This window comes from Bombus impatiens, unplaced genomic scaffold (genome assembly GCF_000188095.3).
Source record: "Bombus impatiens unplaced genomic scaffold, BIMP_2.2 scf_2222, whole genome shotgun sequence".
In the NCBI taxonomy this organism is placed as follows: domain Eukaryota; kingdom Metazoa; phylum Arthropoda; class Insecta; order Hymenoptera; family Apidae; genus Bombus; species Bombus impatiens.
Genome location: NT_178641.1, coordinates 641565 through 656552, shown reverse-complemented (window position 1 = coordinate 656552; position 14988 = coordinate 641565). Strand labels below are relative to the sequence as shown.

The 14988-nt window shown below is 38.0% G+C and overlaps 1 protein-coding gene across 5 annotated transcripts in view; it reads left to right on the top strand.

Annotated features, from left to right (window-relative positions):
- LOC100748507 (putative polypeptide N-acetylgalactosaminyltransferase 9) overlaps nucleotides 1-14988 on the top strand; it is a 299103-nt gene that overhangs the window by 256977 nt on the left and 27138 nt on the right. For all 5 annotated transcript variants that reach the window (XM_033324345.1, XM_012393134.3, XM_003494457.4 and 2 more), the window contains one exon: nucleotides 12837-13006. In XM_033324345.1, the coding sequence (XP_033180236.1) occupies nucleotides 12837-13006 (170 nt within the window). The remainder of the gene's footprint in view (nucleotides 1-12836; nucleotides 13007-14988) is intronic.

Below are 14988 nucleotides of genomic sequence, written 5' to 3'. Positions count from 1 at the left end.
CTTATTGATTTAGAGATACTGAAATATGTATAATAAAGGTCAATGAAACACCGACTGAACGAATCTTCAATTTTCCTCTCCGAAAAGATATTTATAATCATTCATTCTAACATTATTATCGTTCATTATAACATTCTAGTTTTTTTTTTCTGTGCTCGTAAAAGTTGAGAAAGAAGTTTCTAATTATAAAGATCGGTGCTTGGCAGAATAAACGATGATACGGAATATAACGATTGTTACCAACATGGAAAAAGATATCTGACACGAAACGTGCTAACGTCGATGTGCACGATTACCAATTTACAACTTGTTGCATTTTGCACGATTTTTCCAAGTTCTATGAATTTGATTATCAATCTGGAAAAGTTGTATAAATTTTAAACAAATGAGAACATTACGTCGACGAAATTCATTGCAGCTGAATCGACGACCTTTCCAACGTTAGGAATTTTCGGCTAATTTCCTATCCACAAACGATATTATAGTCGTTACTTGACTGGAAACTTTTAATTCGTAACACCTCGACCAGAGCCGTGTTGTAGAAGTCCGATGAAATTTAAATACAACCGCGTTCGCTGTTTGACTTTCAATTCATGCCTGCCCAAGTTGGGGCATGGTGTTTGAGCGTGATCGCGCTAAGTAGAAGCTACCAGCATTAACCAGACAGGCGTAAGTAATTTTACGCCTGCGGTTTACGCTGGTCGGAACGCGTATTAACTTGCTTTTCATCTATTTGCCAGCCACGGATCGACTAATTTTCTGCTTTAATTAAACGGAACGCGGAAAATTCAGCGCATTACTGGTTCATCTCAAAACGTGAAATTGTTTTATGGTCCCGGTTCTTCACACGTTGTGCGGTTGATAATTTCATTTGATATTTCATGGCCTGTGAAATGCAATAATTTTCGCTATAACGTTCATAATCAGAGATAGCACGCAAAATCACTAATAGTGATTTATCACGGTGATCGTAGAATCAGAATCACGATCGTGATATCTAACTTTATTCACGACAGCAAATTTCACTATATTGTAAACTTCGGTCAGTTTGTGGTGCAATTATCATAACGTTTCCAATACGTCTATAGTGTTCTATGGAACATAGGTGGCACGTATTGTGCAATATTCTGCATCAGAAAAAATTGCTAAATAAATTATCGAGCGTAGCAACATTTTCACCCCAACAATTCACTTCTCTACAAAATTATCGACGTATTGCGTGTCTTCCATGAAACCACCATTTCACTACCTGTTTACGAAATTTCTACATATTTCGCAGAAACTCCTATAACTATCCTGACAACACTACGAAAATATACAGTATGTATATCACGTAACTTTAGACTGCAACTCGATCTCACTCAAAAGACTGTCAATATTTCTTACTTATACTTATAATGCATTTTGTTCTAATTGGATATCTCAATCAGTTGCCGAGATACGGTAGATTGTTGCGCAACGCGTACGGCAACTCCGAATGAACAGCCGAATTTCCTGGAAACGTTGTGACCCACTTTTTTTTCTGCGTATTACGTACGTCCCGCCTAGTACTATAGTAGTGAAAAAACTGTTGACTCAGCGTCTGCCCTGACCATGGAACACGTGCCGCTGCTTGCGGCAGGTCAGTGAATACGCGCGAGTGAAAGGTCCGAGCGTGCGACGAGACAGCGACAGCGAAATATTAAAAATTGTCCACTTCCTTTTTCAGCCACGATATCTCGAAAACGAAACGATGTATCGAGATGAATCAAAAAGCGTGTTAAGGAGGGAGGTTCAGACTATGTGACTAGCACGCGGGTTTTTAAAAATGTTGTCTAAATTTGGAGTACTGGGTGCGTGAAGTCCTGACAATTTTAGTAGATGTTATTGGGAGCTTTTAAGATTTGAGGTGATAAAATTGATTATGTGAGCAGCTTGTCCACTATGTCACCAGATTTCAAGTATCTTCTACAAATGCAACTTCCAAAAGACATTACCCATTCGGGTGTCTCAACGAGCCTTTTAAGCCTCGTCTCTACCGACAGTAGCGGCGACGATACATTCGAATTTGAAATTAATATATGTTTGAAAAATGTTGATAGTATCACAGGAATAAAACTCGATAATGAAAATTAACCATTTATTTGAATTTAATGTTACAAAATATAAGATAAATATAATTATGGAATATTAAATTTAAAATTATAATTTATAATAAATAAAATATAGGAAATTTTACTCAAAATTCCAATCTCTGATAGACAGTGAATTTAAAAATAGCAATTGTTGCAAATATTCTCCATCCATTTCGTGCGGACGTGTACTTTGCGGGGCTTTCCTCTCGACGACGCATATTTGTCGACAATTATTGCCTGTCAGTGTAGACGTGATTTTTATCCGCCAACTGCCTCTCACTGTCTGCGGATTTTCTACACTCTTCTCTCCCCGCTCTTCTCCCTACACCCTTCTCTTTCACTTTTCCTTCAATCCCCCAATTATTTTGGAATTCTTATTGATCATATTCTGTGGTATATAGCTTTACCTTAAAAAATGTTGCATGTAACAACGTTACTCAGGACTTTACCCTTTACGGCATATCCTAAATCCAACGAAATTGTTGTTAAATCCGCCATTTCTTCATACTTGCCATTTCAAACTCGAAGAAATGCGCAATCGCTCTGTCATCTTCGATCGCGTCCTTTCATATCCGCTGAAACAACCACGAGACGCGTTGCACCAGCGACGATGGCCGCGTTATATAATTTACACGGCAGTGAGATCGAGTGATCAATCGGCGGCGTAACGCGCGAATAAATAATTTCACATTCTGCGGGTTCGTCGTCCTCGGCCGATGACGTCTCTTTGGCCGCAGCGTCGTTTAATTAACGTATGGATTACAGCGTGCGTCGCGGCCGGCGACGCGTGTTCCCAGTCAGAAACACGGCATTAATCATAAGCAGTGACCGGTTAGTAATTTGGGGGATGAATTGGCCGTGTGTCGCACCGTGCGAAATTCATTGACGCACTTAAACGCGAACAGTTGAACCCTCTGGCCCTCCGCGCCAGGATAGCACGTATGCGCGATCGAGTTTAATGCACAGCGAAACGGAAGTACATAAATGGCATACCGATGCCCGCGGGAAACGGTTTAGCGTTTCGGATGAAGCGCGTGCATCGCGCGAACTGGCAATCGGATTATGGAAGTTTCAACGACGAGAGGATTAGGGATTAAAGAGGCTGTGATTTTAGCTTCGTTTTATTCGGGAATTGTTACAATGCAGTTTTGTAAGAAGTACGTGATTCGCCTGATTTCCTAAGTGAGGAATATTATCATGTTTCGATAATAATCAGACTTTGATCAAGTTTCCTGAGGAGGTCGAAACTGTAGAAATGTTTGATAAAATGTAAATTTTCTCTCGTTGCTTCGACGAACGAAAGATATTATTATGATCGATCAAGTTTCATAGAATTCGAAGATACAGAAATATCTTGAAAGAAACGTGTTTTCTTAGTAAGAAGCGGATGAAATTGTTATCTTTTAATAATCGGCGGAATTTGATGGAGATGTGTGTAACTGAAGAAATTTTTCTTTGCGTCTGTCAGCTTTGACTATGACGTTGATAGTTTTTACTCGTATAAATAATTCAAATGGTATGCGTCGAATTCTTGGCAGCCTTGTTCGCCAATCGTATCGCGGTCCTTCCATTAAACCCCATATTCTCACTAGAGACTGCTCCTTTTCTCCGACACCATAAAACGGCATTAATTACTTCTTAAGGCGCCGCCTCCGGCCGTCTACCGCAAGAGGTTCTCGTTTTCTTTGGAATTCAGGATATATTAAATGCCAGCTACCGTGCAATTCCGAATGCATTAACCAAACGACTTTCTCAACTATCGTCTACAATTTTCGAATTGCTCTTGCAAGAAATTCGAAAATTCGGGTTTAATTTGTTAGTGCGACATGAAATTAATTTGCTGAACTTACTAGGTCACATATTACACGATTCGAATGACCAGTTTAGGTTTCAGATGATCTGGAAATCCAATTATGACTTGAAATCCAATTACAATGATATAACTGTCGAATGATCTCGAGATCCTACGATATTGAAATTTGTAGCGTGATTTCTAAAATGTCCTATTCACAAAAAAAGGACGTAAGAGTAAACGGACGACAAGAAAGAAAATTCAGACGAAGGTTTATCGTTTCGGAATCCACAGAAATTTCTGCGGCTGACATTCAAGATAGCTAAATCTACGAGTCCAGGAAAATATAGAAATTGGTGGTCGACAGAGACGAGGGGACGTTTCGTTGCTGTTTTAAAACTCCTATTCTAGCGGTTCAGGTTTTGTCCCTTTCTCTGCCTCTCTCCGTTCATTATTAATCTTGCCGCGCGAAAGTTGGCAACGCCGAAACATTAATCATGCCGGTGCATCGCGGTAATTCCGTGGGACCTACTAATCACGGGGCAAGACCAATTAATTCGCGGCGACGTGCGAGAGGGGGTGGCACCGAGTGGACAACGCGAAGCGACCGTTGTCTGCGTGCAAATTTTCGTTGTACTTGCGTCCCTCTTCGAAACATATTGTTAGAGAAGGGCTTCGCATACTTCTACGAAGATCTCTCCGTGATTTAACGCGCGTTTCCTGGTTTTAATTTTGCTAAAGCGGGCGGAATTCGTGTTTGATAAAATTTTTTAAAACGGGTTTAATTTAGATTCTTGGGATTTGTTAAAATAAGTAAAAAGAGAAGAGCGGAGCTCGTTGAAATCAACGAAACGTAAGGCAGATCTTTAATTCTTAGGACAAATGTAATTTATTATTGGTATCGATTTATCTTCGTTTTAAAATTATTCGAGGACCTAACAATCATCGAACGTTTCTCGATAAAGCTTCGTAAAGAAAATATTGGTGTTCGTTCGTTACTATCTTTCTATTCCATGAAACAGCTAATTATTCCAAACTTTCAACCACCGGTGTGCGTAACTCGCAGAATTCTCCATTTATTCTAAAATTACTCATGCGAAACAAATTCCTCGATCTCCTTCGTATTCTTCCAAGTATCGCCACAAATCCTCCTTCGACATCTTCTCTTCACCAATAAACACACTTGGAGACCTAATAATCCTCGAACGTTTCTCAGTAAAGCTTGGTCAATAAGAATTCTGAAGTGAAGTTCGTTCAACAGTAGTAGCAATAGTAGTAGTAGTAGTAGTAGTAGTTCGATTCCCTATCGAAGAGAAATTCCGGTGGTAAGAGCAGAGAGAGACTCTGCTTGGTTGCGAGCTATGGTGGAATTTCCGCCGATCCCATAACTGTCTTACCGTGGCATGAACCGTTCTCGAGTATCCGAGTCTAAAGATTCTGGTTGACGGGCGAAGAAGAGGCACGTCGACGTCGACCGCGTGTCTCTTCCTCAAGGTCCATTAGTCGCGAATCTGCTGCGGTTCCAGAAAATCGTTCAACCTCGATGGCTGTTCGATGTCGTCGAAACGACACTGCTAAGAAAAGGGGGAAAGAAGAAAAGAAAAGAAAAAAAAGGAAGAGGAAAGACGTAGAAGGAGAGAAGGAGAGAATGAAGGAGCGAAGAGATGGTCTACCAATAAGCAACTGGAAACTTGGACTGGTTCCAAACAGGAAGTAATACTCGGATTTCCAATGGACCTGCCAGCGTCTTCGACAAACTGTGCACTGTCTACAGCAATAGTTTCAGGGCGGTTAACGAGGACTATTGTCTAGAGATGCCGATAATTATGTTAGTTTGCTGTAAGCCCTGACAGCCTCCGAACGCCGGGATAACGAGAATGTTTCTTCGGTGTTAGGGGTGTCGCTGGATTTGAAATTGATCGCTGGATAGATTGAAAATCTGACGATGGGTCTGATGGATGGTTTAGAGACTGTTTAGTTTGCAGTTCGGTTGTTTGCACGCAAAATAGAGACTCCTGCTTAGGGTGCGGCATTTAGACGCGATGATAATAATTTAGATACACCGGCAAGTATCAATTTAAAATATATTCTCACAGGTTGAAGGTTTGAAAAAATAATCGAAGATTTAATTTCATTTTACCTGACTTTACCTTCATTTAATTGTTAGTTTAGTTCAAGTTGATTTTTAATTGTTCAATTTATACGGAGAATTTTTTAAGCCCGAACAATAGAATTGCACACGTTTGTTTTGCAGAATTATTTTTAGAATTTGTACGATGTTAATTTACCATAGCCAAATTGAAACATTGCATTCTTGGAACTTTTTGACGGGAAGTTGATTGAAATATGAAAACACAGAGGAAACGACGCATATTTATATATTATAACATCGTTTGAAATTTATGTCGCGTCAAGTAAACTCTGTTAAACGCAAGCCGAGTTAAATGGACGGATATAATTTTCCTATAATTATGACACCCATTACCGCTTGGTTTTATAATTTAGAGACTCCCTGTATTTTCACTGAGGATATATTAGCTAATAATAATTCATAATGAAACTGCGTGTCAGCTAATCAAATTCACGTATATCTAATTATACTGTTTAAAAATCTAACCTCTGATCAAGAAGCTATTTCGTGAATGAAAAATCCATGCAACAGCACGCCAACATTGAAGCAGCTTTAAGTAAAGTATATTTTAATGTAGACACTTTCTATCTACATTAATTAACCATGAAATAAGCTGCGCGTAATGCACATTGCCTCTGAGCATCCAACAATATTTTTTAAAGTATTAAATGTCCGCTTTCAGAGATAACTGAGATTTTTAAAATGAAATATGGTCCAGTAAAAAGTTATCTTTGCAAGTATCCCCAGTCTCCTGTAATTATCTATGCTGCTATCGATTAGAATGCGCAGTAGAGTCAAAACACGTAAACGATGTTCGTACAAAAGGCTTTTAGAAAATCTACAAGCTTGCAAATATGAATTAACGACTTTTTTATATTTATTAGTTATAATTAATGATTTCTGACGCTTCGTTTAATTCATTTATCAAGAGGAAACATTTCTTCCAATTATTTACAATATCGTTTTCTTTTTTCAATTTGCGTCTTTAAGTCATTGATCCAAAGTATTAGAATTATCTCCATCTATTTAGAATTATCAGGAATTAATTGTCACTACTCTGCATGTCCGATCCAATAAGTTTCCTCCATGAATGATAACAGCGAAATATGTGAGGAAACATTCTCATATTATACCCGATAACCAAGCAATCTAAATTTTCTCGTCGAAAAATACGAAATCACTATAATACATTATAATAAGTCTAACGCAATTTCGTTTCACCTAATTGGCAATTAATTTTCAGGCATTTCGAAATACCATTTTTCACCGGGGAATTACAACGTGTTAGAGTGTTATGACGTCAACTGTCAAGGCGAGATTCGCGAGTCTCGAGGTCGAAAGGTCTCTCTTGACGCGAGTGCCGCGCAAATTCGCTGTCAATGCTTAACGCGGGTGAAGAGATTTCGCGTGTAGAAATTGGATGCAAACGAGAGAGCTTGTTAGCGGCCGGAACCATTCTAACTGGCATTTAGCAGTGACGATGAGCGACACGAGGATGTTTACTCGTTACCGGCAAACACAATCCATCGTAGCCTCTTTTAGACTTAACCTGTGAATGTATATCGTCCACGAGCCTGATCACTCGGACATTTTATTCACGGTATTTCTGGAAGAAATTCGAGAAAACGTCTTGAAGTGGAAGTTTTCAATCAATTTTCTTATTTGAAACGAGCAATTTACTTTTTGACAATCTAGAATTTGTTTCGACGAAATTTTAATTGGGTTTATATCGAGCATTTGTTCCGATAGGTTTCCAAAACATAGGAAAAAATAATTTTCACAATTTTTTTTAGCAATTTTCTTCGTATCCCAATTTCTGCACGCAGACGGACAAACAACGTTAGCTGTTTACCCAAGTATAATGGTTAAAGTTTGCCACTGTGACGATTCGTTTTTTCGTCGTGCTACAGACAGGAGTGCGAACGAATTCGTAACGAAACAATTGAACGACGCATGCAAACAGCAGCAGCAGCGATTCATTTACTAAATTTTAACGAAAGTTTTCCCTGGTGACGACTGTTTCCACTTTGAATTGTACAGGCGTATGCAAAAGGTATGCAAAAAAATCCTTCGTTCGTTTCTGTTTTCAGAATGTATTCACTCGCATTAGATTGCTCTACTCTTTCTTTTTCTCGTTTTCTTTCCTTGTACTATAATACAATTTTTTAAATTTCGCATATTAGAAAGAAAGAAATAAACAAACAAAAAATAAAAGAAATATACTCGTCGATATGAGATACCTTCCTTCTTTTCAGTATAAAAACTCAAATAGCATACGCTTTAATTCTCTCGTTTTTTTATTAGAAAAGAAATCGAAAAGATCAGAAACCTGTTTCCGAAATTATTTGAACATAACATTTTTATCATATCGTTAATTGTTAATATCTCAACTTTGTCAATACTAACTCCCTGCATCAAGTCACAGAAATATAATACTTCATATCGTTATTCATTTCGCCACGCTACCGTTTTCAGTTTTTAATGACGATCGTGACAATTTATTTAAATACATTTGACAGCGTGACAGAAAAAAGATAAGAGAATATTTGGAGGCGTGTGATACGTACAGAACATTTGTATTTAAATTACCTTGATGCGGTTCAGTGGGTTGCGCTGATTAAAATCCATAAACTGCCGTTGCTTTCGACGAATCGTCATTGAAAACGCGATCTGATAGAAGAATTTATTGGCCATTTATTGCATCGTTACGTGTCACGAATATTTTGCGATATGGAAGTGAGCAATTTTTAGCGACACGTTTGCCTCTTTATTTATAGAGCTTCGATACCGATAAATAGATAAACACAGGAATTCGCACCACATTGTTTATTATTATATGCATTACACGATATTCGAAAATGATTTCACGTATGAAATATTAACTCTTGTAGTAACAGGAAATCCATCGTATTTTACATTATGAATATAGAAGTATGCATATACTTCCACTTCGCTTGAATAAGAGAAAAAAGGTTGAATGATAATAAAAGCATTTAGAATTTACTGCTATCTTTGAAAGAGAGTGTATAATTTTGATAAAAAAATTCCTTTATGTATATTAATCTAGCACACGGGGCAATCCGACCTTTTATTACAATTTCTCATCGTGTTATTAAATTAATTGAAATGTATTATGAATTTTTTAACACGAGCACAAACAGCACGATAAACTTTAATAAAGGTACATTCACAACAGTGCTAAAAATAAAAGATTCATGGAAAAAATTCTAAGCGAATATTATGAGAAACTTAGTCAAGTAGACGTTCATTATTCTGATACATTTCTTAATTACTTAAAAATTCCTATGGCTATATGTTTATCTTTTACTTTGATCAAGATTGCATTCTATGGTATTCCTCGCTAGAGCCGAAGGAATTTTAATCAACTGCAAGCCGACCGCAAAATAGATCGAAGTACATTAATCATTCGGTTCTTTGTGCGCGTTAAAAGACGCCTTTGCGCCCTTTCAATCGCTTGTCGAGTTGATTTCTCTTGGCATAATCAGCCTGCCTTCCACCAGAACTAATGGTTTCCTAGATTTCCTGATTTTTCGACTTCTCTTTGAGCTTTCTCGATTCGACTCCGGAGAGAGATGGCGAGAACGAGGTAACGTGGAAACCACACAGCCGATAGACGTGATATACACGTATCAGCGTGTGTGCAGTTAACGTTTCTGACGTTTAGGCTAATGTAGATACACGTTTGGTACGAGCAGGTACCGTGGCTTCCTATCCTCGCGCGTTGCTGTTACTTGAACGTCAATGGAAGCAGCAGATAACGTTCTCGAGATCTCTCGATTAACAGAATGCCCTTTGATAGGAGGAAAAATTTCGATCGAAAATGCTTACATATTAAGATAAAATAGCAATTCTGATATTTCTGAGGTGAACATTTTTGCGCTTACATTTTTTACTTATGTCGATTCAAAGATATTCTGAAGCGTGATATTGAAATTTGCAAGTTGTTCGAAGTTTATCTTATCCTTTCTAGCTATGTAATTAACGCGACACAATGATAGAAATTTTTGCTTTATCGGCCGTGAGGCCACGCAAGGCGTCGAATATATTTGTAACGCGTTCGCGTGCGAAAACTACCATAACTCAAGTTGGTTCGTGTTGGCACGCATTCCTTTCTACGCGACACGAAAAATACTTCATCACCGGCGTATTCTTTTTACGTTCACGGCCGAAAGTACGCACCCCATGACCATTAGGAGTTTTTATGGAGTCCCATGAGGCATCAGGGATTACGATATTGCACCAATGCACTAATTGGTACGGCTATCCAGTCTCTTTTGACACGCACGGAACTGGTGTCGTTGCGTGCAGAGATATTTAGGGGATTAAGTACAAAGGAAGACCGGCATTTTAGTTTAGTTTACTCGAGTTCACTGGTATCTCCTTTTTTTTCTAGAATTTTAACTGTTTTTTACGTGACTTTTAATTCCAATTAAATAAGAATGAATTCATAAATAACAAGTTACAAATTATGGATTTTCTCATTCGTAATTTAATAACTTTACTGGAAATTTACTTGTAAAATGTTATGGAACATAATTCATTAGTTGCGGTAACTTATAATTTGCACAACTTTACTAACAGTATTAAATTCAGAGTCTAGAATCGATATTTCAAAGCGGAAAGCAACGTAAACCTACTTGAATTCAGTATTTTCAGTTTCTTGTTCGTCGCTAAATCAAAGATCGACCAAATTCAATCTTCGTGACAACTTTTTAAACAAAATTTGTCTCCGACAATTAGGCTGGTTTTGTCCGCCTTACGTCGGACGAAATTCTTCGCCGTTCCGACGCTTTCGGGGAATTAATGTCGTTAAGTTCACGTTGCACGACCAGCAACGGCAAATGAAGTTGCCTCTTTGAGACTGACATTTTTTTGTCGACGCTCGACGAGATTCCTCTTTGGAAATTCGATTACCCGATCGTCTCTCGTGTCTTACGTGAAATTTAACGGGGTCTCTCGTTGCCCGCGTTTAACCGGAGATTTCTGCTTCTTATCGAATTAACGTGATCTCGGAGACTTATTATGAGAATGCGTAAAAAAATATTTAAATGAGTTTGAATAGACTATAAATTTATATTTGAATAATCGATCACATTGTACAGATAAATTTGTATGAGAAAGTTTCTATCTAATTGGAATTCGATGGTTCAGTAGTACATGGGCATTATGGTCGAACGAGAAGTCAATAGCCTGATTTATCTCCGGTCGAACTACTGAGAATTGCTTTATTCGAAAATTCATAACACACTGCTATTTTACGCTTCCGTTTCTTTTACGACTATTGGTAGACTTATTCTACTGCGTAAGAATTTCTTTATAAATCTCAATAAAACATTGATGTTATAATTTTTTAATTGGAAAAAATTGACAGCTCTTATGATTATGATCAACCATAAAATTTATCTAAATTAACAATTAAATTGTGCTGATTTATAATTATATTTGATATACGCGTGATGTGTTTTTTACGATAATAATGCCGCTTAAAAAATGATTTATCCCTGACGCGAGCAACAGTTGAAGAGATCACACGTTAAAGCATTTTTTTAGACCGAATGCTTCAAAATTTGGTTTTCAATTTGATCCTAGCTTAATGCGCGAGCAAATCTCATTAAAAATTCATGAACTTTCCAACTGCGTCATTGCCTGCACCGCCCTTTTTCGTCGGCCACACGAGAAGCTCTATTTAGTGAGAAACTTCTACCGACATTTGCCACGAATTTCGTTATGCTTATGCAACCACTGAGACTATTTTGTTACAATTTTTCAAATCTTCTATGCAAATTTTTCTTTATTAATGTATTAAAAGTTTTTTAATAATATTTACATATTTATTTTTATAGATATATACTCAAAGTTTCCTAATATTAATAAGGATTTCGTCGATGCTTTGCAGTGAAAATCAATTGGTTGGAGTTAATAAGGCATAGCTCGCCATAGACCTTTTACGTTAATATTTCTCTTTATTATTTTTCTTGCCCTTTGCTGTTACTTTCTTCATAACGAAAGAGAAGTACTGGCACACTATTACTGGACTTGTTCTTTCAACATTCTATTATTTTCTTTTACGTATTATCAGAATATTATGAATATTAGAAGATTATGAGAAGACTTCTAGGCTCCAACATTTGTAAAATATAATTTAGAAATCTTTTTACAAGAACATTCTTTTTATCATAGCATATACGATTAAACTTTAAGCACTGGTGAAATAAGCACTGGAGGAAATTTTATGGTCTATAAATCTAACGGGATTACGTACAGAAGGAAACGATAAATGGTAGCTTGACAAACGAACGGACGCACAAATGCACGTAACGACGCCGGAAATGGAGGAACTTGATTGTTTACGGATCTTGTTATCCACATTAGCTTTATTAGCCAATACGATACGGAATCGAACGCTTGTGGAATCTTGGCCTACAGGGACCTTCGAAACGTGTATACACCACCTCCTGATCGTTTATTTTGCCAACATAGTGGTTCCTAATCGCATTATCGTATTTCGCCTTCCATCGTTTCGATATCTCTTCGCCATGTAATCCGTGTCTTCCAACTGATGCGATGATGGGATTAAGATATTAATGCGCCTCGTTTGAATTTATTCCAGATCGATGCGAAAGGCAATTCTTCTTTCAATGGAAAATTTTTAGACTATTGAGAATCTATAAATTTTTCATTTTCGTCGATATAAAAAGGCAATTGCTCCTATGGTTAAGAGAAATTGAATTGCAATAACTTTGGAATTTTCCTATAGAAATATTCTTTTCTGTTTCAGGTGTAAAGAACCTGGAAGATACTTGAAAGACCTTCCTCCCACAGCGGTGATAATCTGCTTCCACAACGAAGCCTGGTCAGTACTGCTGAGGACGGTACATTCCGTGTTAGATAGATCACCGGAGCACCTTATACAAGAAATAATTTTGGTAGATGACTTCTCAGATATGCGTAAGTGAACAAAATTGTTATCGATATTTAAAAGACTTATATTATAGAATGTTGGCCTAAGATTTTTTCTTTGCCAACTATATCATACGAAATTACCCTCTTACATCGAAGAAACATCACGATCAAACTACGGATAAAGGAATTTTTATCGTGTTTCTCCCTTGTGCTCTTTGATTAAGCTTCGTAATACCGAACGAGGTACAGGCGTAGTATAAGCATCACGTTTTTGTCATATTATGAAAAATACATTTTTATACACTTGTCCCACTCTATTATCCATCGCATATACATTCTTGCTTCAGAATATAAGGAAATTTAACTTTTCGTTTTTTCTTTTTTTTTTTTCTATAATAAAGCTATTTTTATTCATGGGAATATAGTTTGTACCTCGGCTAGTCATTAAAGAAATGTATATTTTCTAACAACGTTGGTATCCAACCAGGGTACAAAGTTAGCAACAACTGGGACAAAAAGAGCGTTCACATTACACGCGTATCCTATCCAGTATTTAATGTCAGATTTCAAACTAATTTCTGGTAAAATGAGGGTTAGTATAAATGTACCAACGAAACAACCGAAACTAAAACACAAAACTCTAGCCATTCTTTAAATAAGAGAGAATCGTTGCTGTAAATGGAGCTAGTGGAGGAATGGGAAAATCGGTGGGCTTATACAGATGCTACGTTGGTTCGTTACGTATCGCTACTTGTTCGTCCGAGCAAACGTATCTCTATTCAGGCTCGCGGGGTGATTCGTTATCGCGGACAGCGTTCCGTAGGTTCACGATGGATCGATTAATCGCGATCCATCTCCCCCGTGGTGTGCACAGAACCCGTAACGATCGGGTCAGCGTGAATAGAAGGGAAAGCTGGCGTCGACGTGTTGCGCGCGTGTACTCGGAAAATTCCTGACAGCTTGATGCATGCCAACGATGCCGAGACGTTGATATCTTTCCCGGTCTCTCTTCCCTGCTTCTCTCTACACGTCCCGTGGAAAAATTCGCCTGCATCTGACGCGCGCTTTCCGGCGACCAAGGAAACTTTGACGGAAGATCGATTGTCTCTTTCTGTCGCGCGAAGCCTATTATTTCCGTGGGAAGTGCGTTTTGACAGGCTGCCATTCCTGTTTCCTTTACACAATTTTTTGACAATACCGAGTACACGAATTAGTAAGACGAATCGTACGATTCAAGAGGATTTTTCCACGCTACGAACTTCGCGAGTGTTTTATTGGCCCTGCGAGGCTGGCTGACGAGGTAGATGCGTTTAATTGGTAATTTTTGTTGGGAAATATCGTGGAAGTTTCGCTGATGAAGGATATAAGTTTGTTAATGAGTTCAGGGGAAAAGAATTGCGTAATGTAGTTCCTGTAGGGGGATGAGATTCGTGATGAATTATAAAGAATTTTACTCTAACGAAGATAAATTATGATATTTAGTAGACTTCCAGTTTCAGACGGATAAAGTATTCGCAAACATTTCAAAATACGAGTCTCTATAGACCTCTTTTGCTGGCAATGATTTAATAGAAAATTCGTTAAAACGAAATTTAATGCAATCAACCGAAGCTATTACCAGTCGTCTATAACCCAATGAATAAACTGGAAGAAACAAGTTCTTTAGAAACCTCATTTCCAAAGGACAAGGCAAAGATTTCCCTTTCTTATATTTACATTTCTCAGCTCGTTGAAAGAGATAGCCAGAAGCGGAGCGGTCGGTTTATCGTCGAAGGTGTTCAGATCGAATTAACGTGTCGCCGGATGGAACGGACAGATAACTAACCGTAGTCACGTGTAACAAAAGGGGGAAAAGAGGGAAGAAAATAAAAATCGCTGGGGAAAGCCGACCAGATTAAGCTCGCTTGACAGCAGGCTAGGGAAGGCGCAACGTGTTGGAAACGATAGAACAGCCTGTACAATCCCTAAATGCCGAGGATAAGCTTCTGTGCTAACCGGAAGTCAGGCTTACAAACATAGTTAGCGAG